Source organism: Pleurodeles waltl, chromosome 10 (genome assembly GCF_031143425.1).
Source record: "Pleurodeles waltl isolate 20211129_DDA chromosome 10, aPleWal1.hap1.20221129, whole genome shotgun sequence".
Classification (NCBI taxonomy): Eukaryota; Metazoa; Chordata; class Amphibia; order Caudata; family Salamandridae; genus Pleurodeles; species Pleurodeles waltl.
In genome coordinates, this window is record NC_090449.1 from 304,759,797 (window position 1) to 304,785,195 (window position 25,399).

The 25,399-nt window shown below is 43.2% G+C and overlaps 1 protein-coding gene across 1 annotated transcript in view; it reads left to right on the plus strand.

Moving 5' to 3' along the window:
• The window catches only part of NLRC3 (NLR family CARD domain containing 3), a 376,757-nt gene that overhangs the window by 57,786 nt on the left and 293,572 nt on the right, over nt 1-25,399 (plus strand). The window contains 1 exon segment of the mRNA XM_069209220.1: nt 7,376-9,140. Coding sequence (XP_069065321.1) covers nt 7,376-9,140 — 1,765 coding nt within the window.

Sequence of the window (25,399 nt, forward strand, 5' to 3'; positions counted from 1 at the left end):
GTGGACATCCAGGGAGACTGAATTTTGGAGCAGACAGTCTGAGCCAGAAACTTCTGTCACTATCTGGCTGTTCCAGAGTTGTATTTGTGCATTTTCTTGTACTGCTTGAATGGACCCGTTTGCATTCCGAGTGAACACAATCTCTTCATGCATTCTATACAGAAACCATATGCCTCAAGGGGTGGGCAGTGGATTCCCTAATAGTCCCTTCACCAGAGGGACTGCTGTATGCTTTTCCTCTAATTTGCCTTCTCTCGAAAGGTGCTTCAGAAGATTTGGGAGGAGAAGGTATTGGTGATTCTGGTGCCCCTTTTCTGGCCCCAGTGCCCCGGGTTTGTTGTTCTTCTGTTGTTGTCCAGGACCAATTTTCTCCACTTATATCTGGAACTGTCTCTTCTCCAGTTTCCACTCTTGTCGCAACTTCAGCTCATACATCTCAGGCTGGCGACTTGGAGATTAAAATGGTAATTTAGCACCAGCTGAGTTCTGAACAGATAGCACAAGAAATTCAGGCCTCCAGAAAACCCTCGACTTTAGCATCCTATAGGAAGCATTGGAACTCTTTTCACTCATCGGATGTGCACAAGGGTCAGATCCAATGTCTATTAATCAATGTGAATTCCTTGATATATATATATATTTTTTTACGGGAAGGGTTTGCAAAAGACCTAGCACCCTCTTGTTCATCTTCACAAAGGTCAGCAATCAAGGCTGTAAGATTAAATCAAGACTGGAGAGTGGTCTCTCCTTTGGTAGTCAGATGCTTCCAGAGTTTTAAATTACAGAGACCTGTATCTCTCTGTATCTCAAGCTGTCACATGGGACCTCTTGATTGTGTTAAGGGGTTTACAACAGCAATGCTTTGAACCCATTGAGGATTTTGAATTGGGGGTGGTTATCAGTTAAGGCTGCTTACCTGATGGCCATAATGTCAGAAAGACACATGGGTTAATTTGGATCTCTTACCCATACTTACATTTGTTTCTCAATTTGGTAGTTTTTAGGTTAGATTCTAAGTTTGTCCCAAAAGTGAATTCTCCTTTTCATTTGTTCCAAGTGATTGTACTACCAGTTTTCCCTTCTGACGTTGATTTGGAGCTTCCCTCTTCCCTTGATGTCATGCGGGCTTTGCCCGTCTACGTACCCTGTACTATGACTTTTAGGGTGTTATATTCCCTGGTTGTTTCTCATGGCACAGCAAATACAAACAGACCATGTCTTCTCAGACTATTGAGAGATGGGTCCATCAAGCTATAGCTCAGTTCTATAAATCTCTAAGTGAATCTCCTCCACCATCAGTTCAGGTGAGATCATCAAGTGGTGTATGTACCTCATGAGTGGAGAAGTGTGGCACAATGGTTAGAGCGGCAGACCCTGATGCAGAGATCTGGCCTTGGACCAGGGTTCAGTTCCCACCTCAGCAGGTCTTGGGCTCAATTCCCTTGGACCAGATAATTCCCACCCCCGTGCCTAATCTAATTAATGGGTTCCACTCTGTAACTCTGGGCAATAGCTTGCTTAATCTCCACAAGGGCCCTGACAGTGCTTGGATACCTGGCTTCACCCTGGTGGTTGCCCAGGAGTGGGTTCTTCACAGGGAAAAGCCAGGAGGGTCTCCACAGTGGTATGTGTACAGCACCTTGAGACCCTAATGGGTGAGTAGTGTGCTATACAAGTGTGAAGTTTACAGTTTTGAGTGGAGCTAGGGGGCCCCTTTATACAGGAAATTTGTCAAGTGGTCGACCCATGAGACTTTTGTAAAACACTATAGGTTGGATCTCCTTTGGAATGCTGATGTGACCTTTGCTTCAGCTGTTTTGAAATCAGCAATGATGTAATTTCTGATTGAATAAAGTTTTTTTTGGATTGCATGAGAATCAGTGCAGGTTATTACAGCTTGTTAAATTCCCATATAGCAAGGATTGAGACACGAAAGGGGTAAATACACAATTAGTACTGTAATCTCCATTATCCTGATTCAAAGTCCTCCTCATTAAAGTTCACATTCTTCCACACACCCCTGATTTGTTTATTTTTGGTTTGAGTGCGGTAAAAAGTAATGGAGTGCTGGGAATTGGGAGTTTCACTCACCATTAATCAGCACCTGGGGCCATATGTATGAAAACTGGAGCTTGCGAATCGCAAATAGAGATTTTTAAGAAATTGCTATTTCCGAGTCGCAATTGGCAATGTAACAATATTGTGATTCGGAAATAGTGATTTCTTAAAAATCGCTCTCTGTGATTTGCGAGGCCCATTTACCGAATCGCAATTTGCATTATCGCAAATTGTGATTTTTTTGCGATTCGGTAAAAAATTGCGAGAAAGTTCAAGAAAGCACACCTGGAGGAGCCTGATGACATCACCAGCAGGAAATGAGTCATCCCAGGCAGTTTCAGGTGCCACACCCAAACCAGCATCCTGAGAGAGAGCAGCCCAGCCACACAAAGCAGCTCTCAGAAGCAGCAAGAACACCTGAGCAAGGATGGATACCCCAGGCCAAGCACAGGAGAAGGGTGAAAGGAAGCGCAAGCTGAAATTCAGCGAGCAGGAGCTTGAGGTACTAACTGAGGCGGTGGTGAGGAGCCATGACCTCCTGTTTGGAAAATGCTCACTCCAGGTGCCTAAGAGTGAAAAGAGGAGACTATGGCTGGACATACAGTCCAAAATCTGCGCAATTGGAGTGGCACAGCACTCCATTGAAGAGATAAAAAAGAGGTGGTATGACCTCCGGTCCCGTGCAAAGGAGAGGGTGGCAAGGAGACTTGCGGAGGCCAGGGGTACAGGAGGCGGTCCACCCACAGAGGCACCATCAACACCATTGGAGGACCTAGTGGAGTCCACACTCCTCCCTGGAGCTGTGACTGGGGTCACAAAGATCGACACCTCTGGCACACCAGGTACCAGCCAATGTAAGTGCAACATTGTTTTGTAACCCTATATGTGTATGCACAAAAGCCCATTAGGACTTAGTAAGTAATGTGAAATAGTGTGAGAAGTAGTCCAGTCCACATCTTAGAAGCAGCACTACAATGCATTATGGGAGTGGCAGTCCACAACCTAGAACTGAAAGTAGCACAACAATGTATTTAAGTAGAGTGACACCCAGAGGAACACAACAACACACTAAGAGAGAGTATATGGGAGATAAGGGGGACAGAAGAAGAACACAACCATACTCGACTCCCGAAATCAATACAAAATCACAACTGAGAGTACGGGGTTCTTGTATCGAAGGTGGGTCAGTAGTGTATCAATTGTAACACTGGACCACTCGTGAACCTCAACTAGAGGCGAAGTGTGGGTGAACTGTGGTGTGGTGTGGGGTCTGGGAGGGGAATTTCCTTTACTGACTAGGTGGTCTCACACACTATATAGTGTCATGCTTCATCATATGACCACCTAGCCCCACCCAGGTAGGACAGTGCCACCTGGGCGGACTCAACCTCACTGTTAAAGGAACAGGAGGGAGTGCGTAAATTAATTATTGTTCTGGAAAAGGGATCCAGCTATACTAGGAAATAAAAACACCTAAACAGATACCCATGTGAGTTTTTAATAGAAGGTTCTGTTTAGTGTGATTAAAAAGAAGACTGGGAAACCAATGCGAGAGCAATGACTCACAAGGTCACCTATCTAAAGGAAGAAGCCGACATGTTTCTGCCCTTAAAAATGAGCTCTGGAAGGTCTCTTTTTAATCACACCAAACAGAACCTTCTATTAAAAACTCACATGGGTATCTGTTTAGGTGTTTTTATTTCCTAGTATAGCTGGATCCCTTTTCCAGAACAAGAATTAATTTACGCACTCCCTCCTGTTCCTTTAACAGTGAGGTTGAGTCCGCCCAGGTGGCACTGTCCTACCTGGGTGGGGCTAGGTGGTCATATGATGAAGCATGACACTATATAGTGTGTGTGAGACCACCTAGTCCGTAAAGGAAATTCCCCTCCCAGACCCCACACCACACCACAGTTCACCCACACTTCGCCTCTAGTTGAGGTTCACGAGTGGTCCAGTGTTACAATTGATACACTACTGACCCACCTTCGTTACAAGAACCCAGAGGAACACAACACAGTGTAGAGCAGTACCTGTACCTTTATTGCCATTGTCTGACCGAAAATGTAACATACAGAAATGACATGCTGCATATTGTTGTTGCAGGTGGGCCAGGCCCAGCAGCCACAGCATCTGCACGGGTAGGCGAAACAGACACCCATCTGGCCTCAGATTCGAACACCAGTGGGTCCCTCAACATAGCGACTGTACGACGCAGGCCCAGGGCACTGCCACTGCCAGAGCTCAGCAACGACTCCGATGAGCAGCAGGAAGGGCCAAGTACCCCATCAGCACCAGACAGGTGCAGCCAGATTCAGGAGGGCAGGTGTCATCCAACCACAGCACCACGCAGGATTGCGACAGAGTCCTGGACACAGCAGCATGAGTTAGGTGAGGGTCCTTCCTTATTCGGTGGCCTAGAAGCTGCTATGTTGCAGCAGCAGCGTCTGCAAAATAAGCGGATCCTTGCATTAGACAGAAACCTACGCAAACATAACAGCAACATGATGGGCCTGCATCGCCAACTTGACTCCCTCAATAGTAACATTGTACAGCTGCGTGAGGGTCAGGTGCAGGTATCACAGGACACCAGGGACCTTACAAGTGCTGTCCGTGAACTCTGCCAGGAGCAGCGCCATGAGAGGGGGAGCCAGCGCAGACAGGAGCGCAGATTCCGTACCATGTTTGGAAGCTTCTGTCGTTCCTCTAACAGGATGGCAAATTCTACAGCACTGATTGCCCATCGTGCAGTGGATGCGCAAGTGGAGGCAGCACACAGCAGTAGGGACGTTGTCAATGGACTTGTGCAGATCACAAATGTGATCGAACACATTATGGGACCAAGATCAGCCACTCCGAGTGAGCTAGCACTGGGGGACACTGAGGACAGTTCCAGCCTCAGCAGTGTTGCCGTACCAGCAGCGGACACCAGACGGCACAGTGCCAGGCACAGCACTACCACTGAGGGTGACAATAGAGGTGCCAGTGACGTACCTGTGCACCCGAGTGGTGTGCATGGGCACAAAAAATGACTCTTGCTGCCATAGGTCTGCTGTTGACACTATGAAGTAATAGTGCATAACTCTGGTTCTTCATTGGTTTGCGTTTGTCACATTACCTGTTTTTTTTTTTTCTTACTCACACGTACATTACCTGACTTAAGATAATAAATTTATTTCACTACAGGTACAGTTGATAGAGGATTTGTGTCATTAATACTCACGTCTGAAAGGGTTGTGTGTGATGTCGGCACGCCTTTGCCTTCCCTCTGCTGCACTGGTCCTGTCTGCTGGCTGTAAAGGTGGTTTGGGATCATCATGCTCATCTGATTCAGTATCACTGATTTCTACAGGTATGCCCCTGGTGGTAGCTATATTGTGCAGGATTGCACAAGTAGCCACTATTCTACATGTTGTCTCTGGACTGGACTGTAGTGCCCCTCCACTTTTGTGGAGGCACCGGAAGCGACTCTTCAGCAGTCCAAATGTGCGCTCCACCATGTTGCGGGTTACCCTGTGTGCCGCATTGTATCTCCGTTCGGCTGGTGTTGTAGGATTGAGGTAGGGTGTCATCATGTAGGTGTGCACTGCGTAAGCACTGTCTCCTGGAAGGGACAGAGGGTGTGATGAGTAACTGAGCCATCTAACATCGGTACGCCATCAATGCACCAGTGTACAGAGGGACATTACCTAGTAGATATCCTTCACCAAACTCCCCAGCTAGCAGTCTTGTGTGAATCCCTCTGTGGCGAAAGATGTAAGAATCATGTGTGCTCCCTGGGTACCTGGCCACGAGATCAGTAATGATGTAGGCGGCATTGTATATCACCTGTATATTCATGGAATGTTGGTATTTCCGGTTGCGGTACACAACTCTGTGGCTGATGGTGGACAGATTGCCACATGTGTGCCATCTATGGCACCTAGGACGTGGGGGAACTGTGCTATCTGGTAAAACTCTATTTTTGACTGCTGTAATTCCTGTGGGGTGTGAGGGAATCTGATGTACTGGTGTAGTTTGCTCAGCGTGGCATTGATAAATGCATTGAAAAATCTGGAGAGGGTACTCTGTGTGACCACTCCAGCTGCTGCTATGACCCCTTGATAGCTCCCTGAGGCGAGTAGGTGTAGGGAGCAGAATACCTGCACATGGGTGGGTATGCTGTGACTCCTTAGTGTTCTGCGCTGTAGTATGGGTTGTAGCTCAGCTACCAGATCAAGTATCATGGCTGAGTTCATCCTATACCTCTCATATATTTCCTCCTCTGTCAGGTCAAAAAGTGTAATGCACACTCTGAAAATGCGCTCCTGTCTCCTCCTCCCTCTCCTCAAACCTGCCAAGATCCTCATCCTCCTCGCCATGACATAGAGTGCAGCCATTGTTGAAAAGAGTTTGAGGCATTCTGGGCCTCTTTATATATGTTGCACCTGGTTACCACCTGGTTTCAGTTCATGGTATTTTGCATGTGCAAAATGCCATTCTGTGAAAAATCGCAATTTGCGATTTTTTGATGCATCTCTTTGCAACTTGGATTTTGCGAATTGCAATTTGCGCTTCGCAATTTCCTACTGGAAATACCTAATCGCAAAATGCAACTCGCAAAACCAGGTTGCAACGCAAAAAATCAAAATTTTTTAGATTTCTTATTTTTGGTCTGCGAATGCCTTTCATGCCTCGCAGACCACGTTTTTGCACTCGCAAACGGCCGATTTTTGAGATTCGCACCGTTTGCAAGTGCAAAAAAGTTTCATACCTCTGGCCCTTAGTATCCAACTGGGCATCTTGCCACTCGTCTTAACATAATCTCTCCATAGAAAACAGTTATTTCCAGAAGATGACCAATGAGAATGAGAACCCTTTGTTAAGGAGAGGTAAGTTCTAGAGTTGTATCATGTTTAGTTGGACTGTCTAGTGCTAAGACAAGACCCTGTTTTTCTGGTGCCTGAGGCTTCTAAAGTTTGCACACATAACTTGGAATTTCTCCAAGTTAATAAAGAGGGTCCAGCTTGATAGATCTCAGTGGATATTGGAGTTACTCTCAAACTGCATTTGATTTATCCAGTGGAAGGCCACTGACTGATTTAACATGTAGATTGACTTTGTCCTTGAGCCCTGCATAGGGTCACTCTTAGATGGATATGAGGTGTGGAAGAGTAAGACATAACTTCTCCCACGTTACACCTTTTTCATCTTTCCTACGACTACAGGAATCAGGAATGAACTCAGCCTTTTTTGGAAATTGCTTGCAATGTTTCTGTAAAGATTGCTGTTTTTCATTATTCTTCTTGAACTGACCACTGTGTTCCTTCCTCAACAGATCCCCTGGTGCAGAGGCATTCAGAGGTCCTCCAGATGAAGTATAGCACCGGCATTGAACTGGGCCCCATATTGGAAAAAACTTCCCTGGAAAGACTTACCAATCTTCTGCTCGTAGAAGGATTAACTGACATCCAGCAACGAGAACACGATGTAACACAGCTCGAGGCCAGTCGAGGCACCAGGAATGTCACTAGGAGTGTGTCTTTGGAAAAAGTCTTCCAGCCATTGTCAAAATACAGCTTCCCACCCAGGATCTCAGTCACTGTTGGGGTGGCTGGGATGGGCAAAACCACATTAGTGAAAATGTTTGTTTACATGTGGACCAAGGGGGAGCTTAGTAAAGATTTTCCCTTTGTGCTTCCTATAACTTTCCGGGAATTGAACAGCTATGATAAGTTATCTGTTGAAAGGCTAATTAGGACAGCTTTTCCACACATAACAGAGCCTAGCTACATCTCCAGTGGAGCAGTCAGGACTCTCTTAATCCTGGATGGCCTTGATGAGTTTAAATCACCTCTTGATTTTTCCAGTGCTGTTGTTTGTGCAGACCCCAAAAAGGAACTACAAGTGGACCACCTGGTCACCAATATCATTCGCGGGAACCTATTTCCAGAAGCCACCATATGGATCACTTCTAGACCCATTGCTGCCAGCCAGATACCAGGAGGACTTGTTGACCGCATGACTGAAATGCGAGGTCTCCATGATGTGGAAATCAAGGATTTTTTGGATAAAATGTTCTTTGAGAACAGAGACTTATCTAACCAGGTTTTAAGTTACATTAAGGCCAACAGATCCCTGCATTGTTTGTGCTCTGTGCCAGCGGTATGCTTGATTGCTGGCTCTTCCATAGGGTACATTATTACAAACACTATTCAGCGGTCCGCTGAAATGGCAGATGCTCCCAAGACATTGTCGGAAATTTACTCCTACTATTTCAGGATGGCTCTAGGCAGCAGTGACTGGACAGAGAAGGACCGGGAAATGTGTAAATTTGACCAAGCTTTTAACAACAGTCGGAAGTTGATCCCCTGCCTTGGAAGGTTGGCATTCTATGGCCTGATCAAGAAAAAGTATGTGTTTTATGAACATGACATGAAAAGCAACAGCATTGACCTTCTGTCACTACAGGGTAGTCTGTGTAACAGAATATTACTGAAAGAAGATACACATTTTTCCACTGTATATTTTTTTACTCACTTATCACTTCAGGAGTTCCTGGCTGCAACATACTACTATATGGCTTCCAAGAGATCGATCTTTGACCTCTTTACGGAGAGTGGGATGTCATGGCCAAAGTTGGGTTTCTTAAATCACTTTAAGAATGCCATGCAGAGGTCACTGCAGTCAGACGAGGGGCATTTGGACATATTTGTGCGCTTTCTGTCTGGCCTTCTCTCCCCACAGGTAAGCAGGGTGTTCTCCAGTATACTTCTGCCTAAGGACGAGAGCAGTGTATTTAGGAGTCAAGTTATTGGCTATCTTCAAAGCTGCCTCAATACCAACTACAACATCAGCTCAAGGACTATAAATGTGATGCACTGTCTGCATGAACTGCAGCACACAGAGATTGCTAAGAGTGTTGAGGATGCCTTGAGGAACGAGAGCTTGGCAGGCAAGCTGACTCCAGTGAACTGCTCTGTGCTAGCCTATCTGCTTCATGTCTCCGATGCATGCTTCGAGGAGACGAACCTCTCTTATTGCCTCACCTACAATGTGCTTAAAAGTCTGCTGTCGCCACTCCTGTACTGCAGCAACCTTCGGTAAGTAGTCCACTGATACATCAAGCCAATATGTGTGACCTTGGCAAGCTGGTGCGCTGGTTATTTTTTTATTGCAATCATGTACCACAAAAATAGGACAAAAATAAATTATGCTGGCCTCTTTATGCTTGCAATAAGAATTTTGAATTTAAATAACTGTTAACAAATTAGGGTGTTTCATTACTGATATTTTTAAACAGCATGGGCCCATATTTATACTTTTTTAGCGCCTCCTTTGTGCCGCTTTTTGACGCAAAAATGGCGCAAATGTACAAAATACAATTGTATTTTGCAAGTTTGCGCCGTTTTTGCATCAAAAAATGACGCAAAGGCGGTGCTAGAAAAGTATAAATATGGGTATAAGTGTTTCAGTTGCACCATGCATTTTATTATTAATGATTGTGAAGGAGACAAGAGTGAATCACCACGTAACAAAGCACTCAAATTGCGGACAGCTATTATGTTACAATGTCACTTAAACTCCTTGGAACATAAATGTTAAAAAGAAGCACATGCAAAGTAAATGTCTGACATTTAAACTTAATACGCAAGTACATTAAGGTATAATTTGATTCAGCTTTGCCCTAATAGAAAGGAACACATTTTAGGCCTATTGCGAACAATGTGCACATGCTTTGTGTAGTCACCCAAAAATTAAAAGAGCCAGTGGGTAAAATGGGCTGACTTGTGGCCACATGAATAATTGTGGTGGACAAAACAAAATGTGAATGACAATTTAATAGACCTTTGAAGGTTGCTTACCAATTACAACTTGAGATATATATATATATATATATATATATATATATATATATATATATCGATTTTGTATGATGTTTTGAGAAACACAATAGTTTGATGCGACAGCTAAAGCTGTTTCAAAGCCAGACCTAAAAAGTCAGGTTTTGCAAGGCCCCACACATCTCTGTGCATTCCACAATCACCTGTGGACATTCCTGAATGAGCCATTCTTCTAAAATCATCTTCCTATTAATAAGTTCCATTTGCATGTTACCCTGCTCCTCCCCAAAGGAGGTAACATGGGGAATGTGTGGTAATATTGTTTAGACACTAGTTTTATATTCGGGCTGGCCCTGGAGAATATGCTGCAGTAGATTAAAATATCTAAGTGCCCCCAACTCACCTTTCCATTTTAGAGTCACACTCACGGACATACTGCACATGAGTAAATCCCGTGCTATTCTCACCTTTTTTAAATCACATGTATCTCTTTGAAATGAGAAACATGCTTAGTATTTGAGCTTAGAAGTCATTCAGAGTGAAAACATTTTAGAACAAAAAATATGTTTCCTGGGTTAGCTCATCTAAATTAGTTGTGTTTTTGTCAAGAGCGATGGATTCACACAGAACCATTACCTATTTAATAAAATGCACAAAGTGCATTTTATTTACCCAGTGACACAACAAGGCTGCTTTTGAGACTCTCATATGCATCTTTTAGAAATGGGGTCCCTAGTTGGCAGTCAGTTTACACCCTTTCCAAGTAGGGACTCTGACTTCAGTCAGGTTAAGGGAGATACACAGCTCAGATAACTCCTGCTCACCCCCTTGGTAGCTTGGCACACGCAGTCAGGCTTATCCCAGAGGCACTGTGTAAAGTATTTGTACAAACACACACAGTAAAACAGTGAGAACACCCCAAAAGAACTCCACACAAGTTTAGTAAAATAGCCAATATTTATCTAAATCAAACAAGACGACGAGAATTCAACATACACAAGAAAAGATATTACTTTTTAGAGTTAAAAAAGAGTCTTAATCCATAAGAATTAATGGATGCATTGTTTTAGCACCAAGTACCTGGTATGCTTAAAAAATAGAGCCGCAGGGGCGAGGTTGCATAAGAAAAGCAATTGATGCGTAGATTCCTTACTCGCAAGTGAGGCTGAATGTTGATTCTTTCCCCACCTGGTAAGCGGTGTGTTGATTCTTTCCTCGCAGGGAAGGGATGCGTCGATTTCCAGACAGGCAGCCTAGGGTTTGTGTATGGGTGTTGAAGATATGACGCCCAGGGACGTTGAGTGGAAAATCCAGACGCACAGCAACTATGGATCTGTGCTGAAGCAGGTGATGCGTTGATTTCACTGGCGCTGCATCGATTTTTCAGCTGCGGTGCAGGCACTGCGTTGATTTTTCTGCCACCCAGCTCCGGTGCGTTGATTTTCTTTCAGGTTTTACCAGCACCCCCTTCCAAGGGACTAGATGTGGCACCACTTGGCAAGCCAGGGATCTCAGCAAGAGAGTCCAGGTGCTGGCAGATGAAGTCTTTGATGTTCCTGAAAGTCCAGTCCTTTCACTTCTAGGGCAGAAGTAGCAGCAGCAGGCCAGCACAGCAAAGCAACAGGCACAGTGGCAGGTCCTCCTCAAGTATCTAGCTCTTCTCCCTGGCAGAATGCCCTCAGTCCATCAGTGTTCTAAAATTGTGGGGTCAGCAGTCCAATACTTATACTCATTTACGCCTTTAAAGTAGGCAAACTTCAAAGGAAAGTCTTTGTAGTGCACAAAACCCTGCCTCTTCGTTGCCTTGCCCCAGCCACAGTCTAGGGGTTTAGAGACTGTATTGTGTGAGGTCAGGCACAGCCCTTTCAAGTGCCGTTTTCAGCTCTTCTCTTCCGCTGTAGCCCAGGACAACTCATAAGGATATGCAGGACACACCTCATCTCCTTCTGTGTCACTGTCTAGAGTGAATTCACAAACAGCCCAACTGTCAGTCTGACCCAGATGTGGATTCAGCAGCCAAGCAGAGGTACAGAATGGTTAAGCAAGAATATGCCCACTTTCAAAAAGTGGCATTTTCAAACAGACAATTTAAAAACCAACTTCACCAAAACATGTATTTTTAAATTGTGAGTTTAGAGACCCCAAACTCCCGATCTCTATCTACTCCCAGTGGAAAACTGCCCTTAAAAGATATTTCAAGACAAACCCTATGTTACCCTATGGGAGAGATAGGCCTTACAATAGTGAAAACATAATTTAGCGGTATTTAACTGTCAGGAAATGTAAAACACACCAATATATGTCCTACCTTTTAAATACACTGCACCCTGCCCACGGGGCTGCCTTGAGCCTACCTTAGGGGTGATTTACATGTAGTAAAAGGGAAGGTTTGGGCCTGGCAAGTTGGTACACTTGCCAGGTCGAACTGGCAATACAAAACTGCCCACACAGACACTGCAGTGGCAGATCTGAGACAGGTTTACAGGGCAACTCGTGTGTGGCACAATTAGTGCTGCAGGCCCACTAGTAGCATTTGATTTACAGGCGATGGGCACACATAGTGCACTTTACTAGGGACTTACCAGTAAATCATATATGTCAGTCATGCATAAACCAATCACCAGTCCAATTTAGACAGAAAGCACTTGCACTTTAGCACTGGTCAGTAGTGGTAAAGTGCCCAGAGAGATTTCTACTTTGGAAGGGTGTTGACTTAAGGGAAAGAATGGCGCTCAAGGCTACGAGGTAAATATGAGTCTTAGCATAAATTATCATACGGTGCACTCTTAGAGGACCACACCCCTGGTCCCCAACTGTATGGCAAGCCAAACAGACAGTGATGTATAAACAAATAAGAGGCACTCGTTAAATACACAGTTGTATAACAATGAGTACAGAAGGTATCCACTAAAGTCACTGCAATTGTCCTTTGAAAGAGAACACCATGCTATGTGTTTTTAGGATGGTATGAGATACAGACAAAGAAATTGAAGAGGCGAAGCAGTCTCCAATGTAGTTCCTCTATTGTATTTAACAAGTGCCTCTTATTTGTTTATGTAAAGTGCCCAGAGTCCTAAGGCCAGCAAAAACAGTTCAGTAAAAATAAGAAGGAATATGTATCTGGTTATTGCATACCACAAGCTAGTTGCCATGCTAGAACTTTGTATTTCAAGTCTACGGCAGTTGGATACTGACCATTGTCGTGGTTGGTCACCTCCTCCGCTGACGTGGATAGTTATACATATTAAAGTCATTTCTTACCTATGCTGGTTAATGCCATTATTACTACATTGTGGCAACCCAGGACTTGTCTCCAGCTGTGTTCTTCACTGCGGAACTATTTCCTGAATTTCCTTTATGGTCACTGCATTTGGGCTCGTACATCAATCGGTCACTGTCTTCTTCATAGAAAACCAAGTTAAGTTTTTATTCTTGATTGTCACACATAGTGAACGTCTCTCCTCACATTTTTATAGCTTTCTGGCATAGGTTTCTTCTGGACAGCTTGTTTTCAACTCAGGTGTTTAATTTTCATATTTCCGTCATGCAACAATCTTATAACAAACCACCACCATTACTCCAAACTCCTGGGGATGTGCCCACGAAATGGAGCAAATAGATTGAGTTATTTAACAATTTTAGATTTTCTATTGATGCTAATCTGTTCACTGCTACAAGAAAGAAAGGTTTGTTATTGAACTATGTTGGTGCAGAGGCGCAATAACTTTTTGATCACTTACCTCAATATCATGCGCCTGATGGGGTTGAGGAATATGATGAGTTCTGTGAATCTTTAGATAGACTTAAATCAAATTTTCCTGTTGAGACAAATTTGGTAATGGAACACTTTAATTTTTATTCACAACATCAGTTTACTACTGAACCACTTTAAAGTTACATTGCCGCTCTGCATTTTAGCAGCAATGTGTTATTTTGGAGCCATTATTGACCAATATATTCTAGATGAGGGGATTATGCACTGCAACAACAAGAAAATTCAGACACAATTATTAAGACATAGGAATCCTACATTGACTGAAGTGGTAGAGGTAGCAAATGGTATTGAGAGGTCAAGAGGTTAATGAAAAATGCTAAATGATGAAAAGGAGAATCACCTCGAAGTTGCTGTGGTACGCAATGCTAACAGAAATACATTTAACAAATGTACTAATAAAAACCAATGGCAGTAAAGCCAAATATGCAAGATGTAGATTGGATATGCATTCCAATAAATCCCTATGTTCTGCAAATTTTACAGAATTTTTCAAATGTAGGAAGATTGTTGTCTGTTTGCTGGCCTCATCACAATATAAATGCCATATTGACTGACTATGGTGAAGACTGACAGGAAAAAGATAATCTCATCTTAACAGTTTGCTGTGGTGACAAGAGCCAGGATGAGATTCCTACCAAAGCCATTGATAGTGATAGTAAACCACTGAAATGTGAGGTTGCTATTGATGGAGTCAAAACCATCATGTTGGTGGATTCAGGGTCATCTTTTCCCTTAGTTTCTGAGGCATTATTAAAAAACATTGAAACAATAGAAACTTAGAAGATAATGGTTTAAAGGTGCATGGTTTGTAACTATCTGTCATCAGCATCGTGGGTTATTTTGTGGCTTCCAATTCTTATATGTCTCACATAAGTTTGGGAAAATATGCATTGTTAAAAATGGTCAGCATGTCCTAGGGTGGCTGCATCAAGGTAACCTAGGACTCATTCTGTATCCATCTTGTGATATTCCTGAGTATTGTATGACCATACCTCAAGGTATTGATGGAGTTATCTCACAGTATAAATATTTATTCAGAAAAGAGTTGGGCATGCTTAAAGAATTATCTCATGAGATTAAACTCAGACCTGGTGCGTCTCCTGTTAGACATAAAGTCAGGGATGTACCCATTAGTGTAAGAAAATAACTCCATGTTTTACTCAACAGTTTCAAGAAGAGGGTGTAATTGAACCTGTTGTTTCATCCAAATGGGTGCCTCCCATTGTATTGGTGAAGAAAAAATCTGGTTCTTTAAGGTTCTGTGCTGATTTGATGTCTTTAAACAAAAAGATCATTGTTGACTGGCATCCCTTGCCAAAAATACAAACACTTTTGGCACAATTGGAGGGGCAAAATATTTTGCTTGTTGAGACCTCAAATATGCATATCACCAGATTTTGCTGAAAGAAGGGTGCAGACATCTTAGTACATTCATCACACCTGATGGAGCTTTCAGGTGTGTGCGGATGTCATTTGGATTAGGGTCAGCCATATTTGTTTCCCCAAAACTGCTGTTTACCCTTTTTAAGGGTATGGAAGGGGTTATGGCGTTTCAAGACAACATTCTTGTTTTTGATTACACAATAGAATCACACAATTTACGGTTGTCAAAGGTATTAGAAATTATACAGAAGCAAGGCGTGACATTACAGATGTAAAAATGCAAATTTCTCATGCAGGAGATTGATTATATGCGTCACACCATACCTGCCAAAGGTATACCACCTATACTGTATTTGATTTAAGCTATTGAAAAATTACGCATACCTGCTGACAAAGATCAACTACGATCTTATTTAGGATTTTGTGAGTTTTACTCCAGAAATATGTGTTTTCTCACATAGCATTGCCTTTAAGAAATTTGCTTTAAAAGGGAGTAGACTTCATATGGTCAGAGGAACATCAGGAAGCATTTATTGCTCTCAAAAACTAAATTTTCAGTCCTGTACCTCTTACTCCTTTTAATTAAAAGCTAAGTTACTATTTATATGTTTATACCAGCTCTGAAGTTTGGGAGCCATGCTTACTCAGAGAAGGCAGGGTTTGGAAAACACTATGACTTTTGCCTTAGTACCCCCTTTCTTGTTTTGAAGTCAGATACTCCACCATTGAAAGGGAGGCTTTTGCCTGCACACATGCTGTTGAATGTTTTAGAAGGTCCCTATGGGGAAGTTAATTTGCCATCAAGACAGACTGTAAACCCCAGTTAGCATTACTTAATAGTAATGGGACAGGTAAAGCGTCTGCCCTTTTGGGTAGAATTCTATCTAAATTTCTGAATACAATTTTTGGAAGACTATATCCAAGGTTCGTTCAACAGTGCTGCCCATTGTCTTTCAAGATCACTGAACTCTTCAACATAATCTTATTCCTAAATCATCAAAGAATGTGTGGTTGTGGTTGTTGGTGATGTGTTGTGTGTGTTTGGTGGTGACTTATCAAGAGAAGCATGGATGGAGAGTTGTCAAGAAGATCCTGAATTACAAAAAATATTGAGTTCAACAACAAAGGATGGCCTCGTGAGAATCAGTTAACTCCTATGCAGAATTTGCGTAAAGTGAGAGATTCCATCTCAATTTCAGGGAAGATGGTACTAAAAGAAGAGTGTGTTATTCCTCCTAAGGGTGCTCGTCAAAATGTCATCAAGCTAGCACATTTAGGTGAGATTCTTACACAAAAGCCAGCACATTTAGAACATTTAGGACATTTAGGTTAGGCTCTTACAAAAAAAGCGTCAGAGAAGTATTTTGATGGCCTTATATGGACTCCCAAATCTCTGGATTAGTCAAACAGTGTTTTGTATGTAGTAACTGCCAAATCTCTGTGTAATAGTGTTGTTCCCATCAGTTCAGAATTTCTCAATAGACCCTGGGACAATTAGCCTATTTTAGGACCATATGATGAACTTTTAATTGTTTTTTTAGGTGGCCTGAAGTTAAATGGCCATCCTAGCCTACCACTGATGTTATTTTACAATTTCCTCAACGAAAAATGAACATAACAACAATGCCTATTTGGGCATGATAGGGCTAGGAAGAGACTTGGGAAGCAATATTCATGTGCCTCTCCCAACATCCCATGCTGTCCATTCCCACAATTTCCCCAAGACCTAAATGATACAAACACTAACATCGCATCAATGCACAAATGGCTCAACATTATATGCAACCTCCTAACTACCACGGATCCGTAAACTACTGAATACATATACATCTGATGCTCATTTAAGCTCACTCTACAGTTCTCTACGAACCACACATCAGACCTTATCACCTATTACATGCTAGGCTCCCTCTTCATCACAGAAACATAGTTCTCCAGCATTGGATCGTTCATAGATTTACATGCTTGAATCATTCCCTATTGTCTCAGTGTGAGTCGCAGTAAAAGCACAGTCTGGGGTCACTTTATTAGAACATCTATCTCATTTTAAAAGGCCTGGACCTAAGCCCATGAGGTGATAGTGCTATGTGACTCACTTCCCCTAGAGGAGCTCACACCTCAAATTTCTACAGCACGTCATGTGGAAGCGAATTCTAGAGCTTTGGTCTTCATCAAGAACAGCTAAGTTAACTTTTGTCTTTTGTTGTGGGCTTCTGGTTTCCTCTTAAACCAGTTGCCTCTTACAAATGGCAACTATAGAGAAATCTAAAAGCAGCCTCTTTAAGGCATGTAATAGTTCCTGAAAAATGAGGGTTTTCTCATATCACCCTCACAAGAGATATATGTATTGCCTCTATTATGGTTACAGGGCCAAAAACTGCAAGACATGCAGGACTTATTCTGACAAATCCCAGAATAACGGTGTGGGGGAGACTTCTCAGTTGGATTCAAAAGAAAAATGATTCTGAACACCTCTCTTCAGGGGCTGAATCTAAGGCAAGTTTCTCTAAATCTGAGAGAAAAAGTCTGATGAAGCTGAATCCTCTAAGGCCAGATCTAAGCCTAAGGACTCAACCTTAGGAGAGCGTGAGTCAAAAAGGCATAAGAAGGCATATACAAAATCATCAAGTATGTCTCTACCAGAATAAGAAAGCAAAAGGGAGCATTCTTCAACTTCAGTGTCTCTGTCATCATCACCGCTGACTGAAAAGCTGCAGGTAAATCCTGCGTCAAATGTGATCCCATCAACAACGTCGTTGACTGTTCCCTTTGTCAAATCCTCATCTACAATGGCAATGGTGAGAAGTCAGCATAAGGGGAAGATACAGAACCCGTCAACAACAGGCCTGTTGAATATGGAGCAGACGACATTAATGATGTTTTCGTTGCAGATCCCATTCAAGACTTCAGCAACACCCCTGTCAACAACACAGCCGTTGATGTCGCTCTTGTCAATAGTCTCTTCAACGCTGCTTCTATCAATGACTATTTCTTCTGGTGCTCTTGACTTCCTTTTGATTTATTGTGTCGTAGATTGCACATGAATTTTTGAAAAATAGACTTAGAAGTTATACTACTGGGGGCCATGTTATAGTGATTGTAACAGGCTTGTGCACCAACTTTTTGTTAGCCTGGGGCACTTAAGTTTGATGCTTGTGCGTGCCCTTCTGTAACACAGATAGCAGTGATGCACATGTATCCCAGCTCTATGTTTAGAGGGTGTTCCCTTATTTGCATCGGGGTATGGCACCAAGTAAATGAGGGAACCACTGTGCCTGCGCTTTTATGAACCTTGGCACTTAGGAAAACATGGTGTTAGGAGGAGCACCGAAAGTGCACCACAAAAAGGTGGCACAGGTTTGAAGCAGCCATTCCATATTTAATTTGAATACACTACCCTAGAGCAGCACAAGTTCGCAGCTGCCCTGGAGGCAGAACATTCACTGTAATATGGAGCACTTTCTCTGTAAGTGCACGTCACACCTATTTAAAGGTGGACCGTGGCACAAACAGTGAAAGTGCACCATATATGTAATACAGCCCTAGGTGGACATTGCGCTTAGTTAACCAGGGTTTACTTTTGGTGTTGCATTTCAAGAGACAAAGGACTGTGAGCCTTTACTGTCTACTTACATTTCTATGGGACATTCATCTCAGCTTCATCTTGACTAATCATTTCTGTTTCCGAGAGCATTTGAAAAGTTGACTATTTCCCTCTTGTTCAAGTATTTGGGTATTCTTTCTCAGCATACTTTGGCCCATATTTATACTTTTTTAGCGCCGCATTTGTGTCATTTTTTGACGCAAAAGCGGTGCAAACTTACAAAATATAATGGTATTTTGTAAGTTTGCGCCACTTTTGCGTCACAAAATGATGCAAATGCGGCGCTAAAAAAAAGTATAAATATGGGCCTTTGTGCCATCACACCTCTGGTGAATGAGCACGCAAAAGAGGCTGACTAAAAAAATAACATGATTAGGAACTAAATGATATTTTAAAGAAGTTGATAAACCCCCAGTATGCATCTAAAGATGCGAACTGCTAAACTGTTGACCCCCACTCACAAAACATAACTCTGTTAGGTTGATCAGGTGAAAGAGGTGACTGTGTTATTTCTTTCATATCAAGATTGTTTATGTTACAGTTCTAGTCTTTCTATTTTTTATCAAGGTCCATACGAAATAACTCATCAGTAAGTAGTACCCTGGGCTGCTAAACCTGCTTTTCAGCTTACAATATAGTTTCACATGTCTTTACTTTTGCCTCCAAACCACCACTTTTTCTATCTCTGATAGCAAGAGGTTTGGTTTAAAAGTTTCTTGAATTTTAGTTTATCTTGTGATTGTATGCTCATTTTCATTCCTAAATGGACACCACAGTGATGCTTGAATTTTTCTTAGATGCGTTCTTACTATAGGCAGGGCTTCTATAGCTGGCTAAAACAACTCCAACATTTGTTGGTTAATGTTTAGGTTTGACCTACTTTTGTTTTAATTTAGGGTCTCTGCCCTGTTATTTAAAGGTATCCTAACAAGGCTCATGACCTGGATATAGTTACACAAATTCGTATACTGTGCTGAGCGTCTGCCTAACTAGTTGCTATCTTCAGAAACATTTGTTTACTTAATGCATGCTGTACTCGTGAATGCTTTTTTGAGAATCCTGGTTATTTCCTCTTCCTGGTGGAATGGTACTGTCTCAGGCATGGACTACCAGAGTCTCGCTCCTATTAAAAGGATGGGGTAGGAATTTCCCTGTGCTCCCAGGACCAAACTCAGCATATTGAATGCTTTTAGACCTTGGCGAACATAAGCTTCATATACCGTTTCTAATCACTGTTGGATATTAGAGGCAGAAATGCGCCACGGCATGCATCTGCTTGTTTCCTCTTCGTTTTAAAAGATGCAACGAAAATACCCTGACAACTGTTCAAATACAGTCTGTAAGGTCTACAGGTCCTTTATAAATACCAAATACTTACAAACTGACACAACAGCCCTACCCAGAAGGATACACACTAAACCACTCACACACACATCAGACACACTCTCACACAAACCACCACACACTGCAAGCATACTCTGCGTACGCACACACAGCAGTAACGTACACTGCAGATACAAACATACAGTAAAGACACACACCACCGTGACGATGCCCACTAAAACACACACACTCTACAGACACATAGGCCCTCATTTTAACATCGGTGGTAAAAACTGCCTACCGCCACGGCGAAGGCAACCAAAAGACCGTCGCCGCAGCTACCAGTAGTCCGCCATATTATGACCACAGTCGGATTTCCACCACAAGAATGGCAGAAATCCGGCTGTGGCCATGCCGCACCACCATGCTACCACCAGCAGCGCAACGCCAGTAGACCGCCACCAGCCATATTATGACCAATAATACGGCCTGGCAGTGTTCTGTTGGTGGTAGCAGCACCCTGTCCTGTCTCCTGCCGGAGGACCCCCTGGATCCAGGTAAGTTGGTTCTCCAACAGGGGAGGGGGTGGGGGGATGTTGTGTGTGTGTGAGGGTGTGTGTGCATGTATGTTTGAGTGTGTGTGTGAATGCAGGTGTGTGTTGAATGTGTGTGTGCATGTACGGACGTGAGAGTGCATGTATGTTGTGAAATTTGAATGCGTGTCTGCGTGTATGTTGTGAAAGTGTTTGCGTATGTGTGTGTGAATGGATGTATGCATGCGTGTAAGCATGTGGGAATGGGTGTGTGTATGCGTGTGTGTGTGTGAATGTAGTGGGGGGTGGGGGCGTTTAGAGAGGTCGGGGTGTAACTGGAGAGGAAGGGGGAGGAGACCCCTATCAGCAACCACACTGCAGCCTCACATGCACCGTGCTAAGACAGCTGTATGAGAGCCACACACTATGTTGACAGACACACACTTGCAAACAGTTACACACTGCAGACGTACTGCTGAGAGGCACAAAACATGTAGACACACTCAAACATGCAGACACCACAGGAACGCAGACTGTGCAGAAAGATACGCACTACGGACACACACTGTGCAAATACACAATCAAGTACTAAGTAGACATGCACTCTGAAGATGCACAACTGTAGCCAACACATCTCGAGTTAGAAAATCATACCTTTAGCAGGCCTGCCCTTCACAGCGGTATAGGCTGCCGTCTTGTCTCGGGGTATGACACGAGCGACATGATATAACCAACAGTCAGGCTGAGTGTGACTGGAGTGCTGAGGAATGTCGATTACTTTTATTACCGCTTTATACCGCTTGATGGTTGTGAAATGCAATATATGCAACTTAAAGTTGTCAAACTGCAGCCACTGTGTGGGGATTAACAATTTAACTAAAGCTGCATAGAATGCATTACAACAGTTTTCCTGCTGTTTTCAAGCGATTACTTGCTGCAAATTGTCACAGGACTCTGTAAATATCATATAGATGTGTTTCCACAGAGTTTTCTTTGAGCTCTACTGAGCCTTGCTGTGCTGTATCTTCCTCCCAATTACCTCTCAGACAAATCGAGACCCCTCACAGTAACTGCTGCACAGTGATTCTCCTGATAAAACTAGCTGCATTAGAGGGCCATGGAGAGCAAAGAGTTCACATCCAATGGCAAATCATGCATTCCTACTTATCCATCTGACAAAATAGGGATTATAGCTTCTTATCCCCCAAAGTGGTGAATGCCCCACCCCTAGGCCTCCTATGTGGTTCTAAAACTGTTCTGGAGACACTTCACTTGAGGCCTATAGAAAAAGAATTGGACAAACATATGGCACAGTTATCTGGTTCCTTCGAGGACAGGGTGGAGATAACGATAGTTATGAAACATGCATTTCCCTGTTGGCAGCACAGGAAAACATCAGATCACGTATTACCTGTCACCTAGTGGTCGCCACTGATGCTTCAGGTGCTGGTCTGATCAGACACAGACAACACCACCTACATAATCAAACAAGGAGGCACGTGCTTCTAGATCCCATCAACGGAAGCACAAAAGATATGGCTTTGAGTGATTCACAACAAAATTACCATTATAGTAGAACATTTATCCAGCACCAGCAAGGATCAGGCAGAATAATCTGTAGAACATTACAAGATTGTCATAAGTGAGAGTCGAAGGACAGTGTACCAAAACAGATATTTCGGACCTGGAGAAAGCCAAACATAGACCTGTTTGCAACAAAGCACCACAGGAAATGCCACTATTATGTAAGCAGACACTCACACCTACCTGGGGGAATGCTCTTTCGATAGGTTGGTGCAAGTTGTTTGTCTACCTTAATTACCTATCCAAACTAATAGCAAAAATGAAAATAGAACCATGCATTCTGATTTTCATAGCCCCCTACTGGCCCAGACAATACTGGTTTTCAGACCTGAATTAACTACACTGAGATTCTGGCAGTCCTAAGCTTCTCTCCTGATACCAGGGTCAGATACTTAACAGTCCACAATCTCACAGATTGACTGCCTGGTTCCTTAGCACCACCAACGTGGACGGATAGATATCCTGCAGTTCTATGTCCTATATTAAAAAATGGAGACCTGTTTTCTCTGTCCCACCGTCCTCATTTAATGTGCTTAATGGTTTAAAATTGTAAATCTTTCTTTACTGATTCAAGCATGTGCATCTATGAAAGACCCACATGTAGAAAAAGTGAGTTACCTTCAACTGTGGTTCCCCACTGTGGATACCTTCCATAGATTCACAACTGACGTACCCTGCTTCCCAAACAGAGGCTGAACTTGGTGATTTCATCTAAGAATTTTAAATGTCCACTACTTGTGCTTTGAAAGCTGAGGTGTGCCTCCTTTAGGAGAGGTTAGTCACTGAGCACTCTCACCTCACTGACCGAAGTTCTGGCCTTTTAGTATAAGGTGGATGTGCTAATAAAGTGGTCACAGCCTATGGCCTTTACTGCGACTCCCACTTCAGTGACGAGGAATGATTCAGTCATGTGAATCTATGAAAGATACTAATGCTGACGAATCACAGTTATGGGTAAGTAACTCGTTCACACATCCTAGATGTTATTTTTCCAACAGGCTACAGCATTCATTGTGTGGACTCCGCTCATACGACACAAGAAAGATCCAACAGCACATTGACAACACTAAGCCTCCCACTCTTATCCATACCCTTCTCATTGAATACCACAGTGGTCATCCTACAAAACCGTATTTCTTTAAGATCTCTCCAACATAATCAACTCTCTCAAATCTGCTTCTTTTTTTTTTAAAGATATTTTTATTGTCGTTTTGTATATATAATCACATGTACAAGTTCCCTTGACTTTACTACATGTACCATGTGGTATATACATTATTAAAAATCCAAACAAATCATGACGGTTACCCATCAAAACCTTTTTGGTGCCAGTTGTTCCTAAGTTAGGGGTGTTGGTTCTTAAGACGGTAATGCGAAGATGGTGTGATCAAGTAGTGTCATTCTAATTCCTTAAACTAGCGCTTATGCGCTCGGGGTTGTTTCTATTTCCGTCTCCATTTGGCACATGTAGTTTCAATATGGCTGTTATTTTGGTCCCCTTTGGCATTTGTTGAGTATAGGGGGATGCTGAGAATCATGTATGTTAGTAACGACCATCTCTTTAATGCTTAAATATAAACTATGAAACTTACATGGTCATCTCCGGGTCAACCTTACGTCCTGGGTTATTGCGATTAGTAATAAAAGGCTTTCAACGCGAGTGTTTCTGTCTGGAAATGGTAGGGTCAGGGCGTTGTTTGGATTTGTTGTTAATATCGCTCTCTCTCTCTCTCTATATATATATATATATATATATATATATATATATATATATATATATATATATATATATATATATGTTCGATGGCATGTGTAGCTGCAGATACACATGCTGTGCACAGTCCGCCATCTGGTGTTGGGCTCGGAGTGTTACAAGTTGTATTTCTTCGAAGATGTCTTTTCGAGTCACGAGACCGAGGGACTCCTCTCATTTCAACTCCATTGCGCATGGGCGTCGACTCCATCTTAGATTGTTTTATTTCCGCCATCGGGTTCGGACGTGTTCCTTTTCGCTCCGTGTTTCGGGTCGGAAATTTAGTTAGAATCTCGGAAAAAATCATCGGTATTGTTTGCGTTCGGTATCGGGTTAGTTAGAACAAATCGACACCGAATTCTGAAGAGCTCCGGTGGCCCTTCGGGGTTTTTTCGATCCCCCGTCGGGGCCTGGTCGGCCCGGCCACACGTGACTTCAAGGCTGATGGAACGGACCCCATTCTGCTTCTGCCCAAAATGCCATAACAAGTATCCGTATACGGATCAGCATCTGGTCTGTAACTTGTGCTTGTCTCCCGAGCACAAGGAAGATACTTGTGAAGCCTGTCGAGCGTTTCGGTCGAGAAAGACATTAAGAGACCGAAGAGCCAGAAGATTGCAAATGGCGTCGACGCCAACAGGACAAGAGCGCTTCGAGGAGGAAGAAGAAGCATTCTCCATCCATAAGTCGGACTCGGAAGAGCTCGAGGCCGAAGAAACGCCAAAAACCGTGAGTAAGATGTCGAAACATAAGACTCACGAGAAGTCAACAAAAGCCCAGGGGACGCCACCGCCAACAGGCCATGGCTTAACCTGAAAAATAGGTGACCGATCATCGGCACCGAAAAATGGCACGTTTGTGGCGAAGTCATCCGACTCAGGTCGAGATACCGCCACACAGCAACCTTTCACAGAAAAAATTTGTCACCGAGACAGCGGCACCGAAGAAGTTCGGCACCTAGATGCCACGTCGAAAATAAAAAAGGTTTTGGAGCCTAAAAAGACATCCGAAAAAGTTTTGGTTCCGAAACATCCAGCCTCGGAGCCGAAAACAGGTTCCTACACAGAGGAACAAGGATTAACCTCCCAAATGCAAAAGCATAGATTCGGAGAGGAACTTGAAGCTGTAGAGCCAGACTATACACAAAGAAGGCTCCACATTCATGAGGACACAGGGAAGATAACCACTCTTCCCCCAATTAAAATAAAAAGAAAACTTGCCTTTCAACAAAAGGACAAGCAGCCACAGGCAAAAGTGGCAAGGAAGACAACTCCACCACCGTCTCCACCACCATCAATACACGCATCACCAGTAACAACTCCACCACTGATGCACTCCCCAGCTCATACTACAATGAGTCAGGATGATCCCGATGCAGGGGACCTTTACGACGCCCCAGTATCAGACAACAGCCCAGACTCGTACCCTGCAAGACCGTCGCCACCTGAGGACAGTACATCTTACACACAGGTGGTCGCAAGAGCTGCTGCTTTTCACAACATCAACTTGCATTCCGAACCAATTGAGGATGATTTTTTGTTTAACACCCTATAATCCACCCAT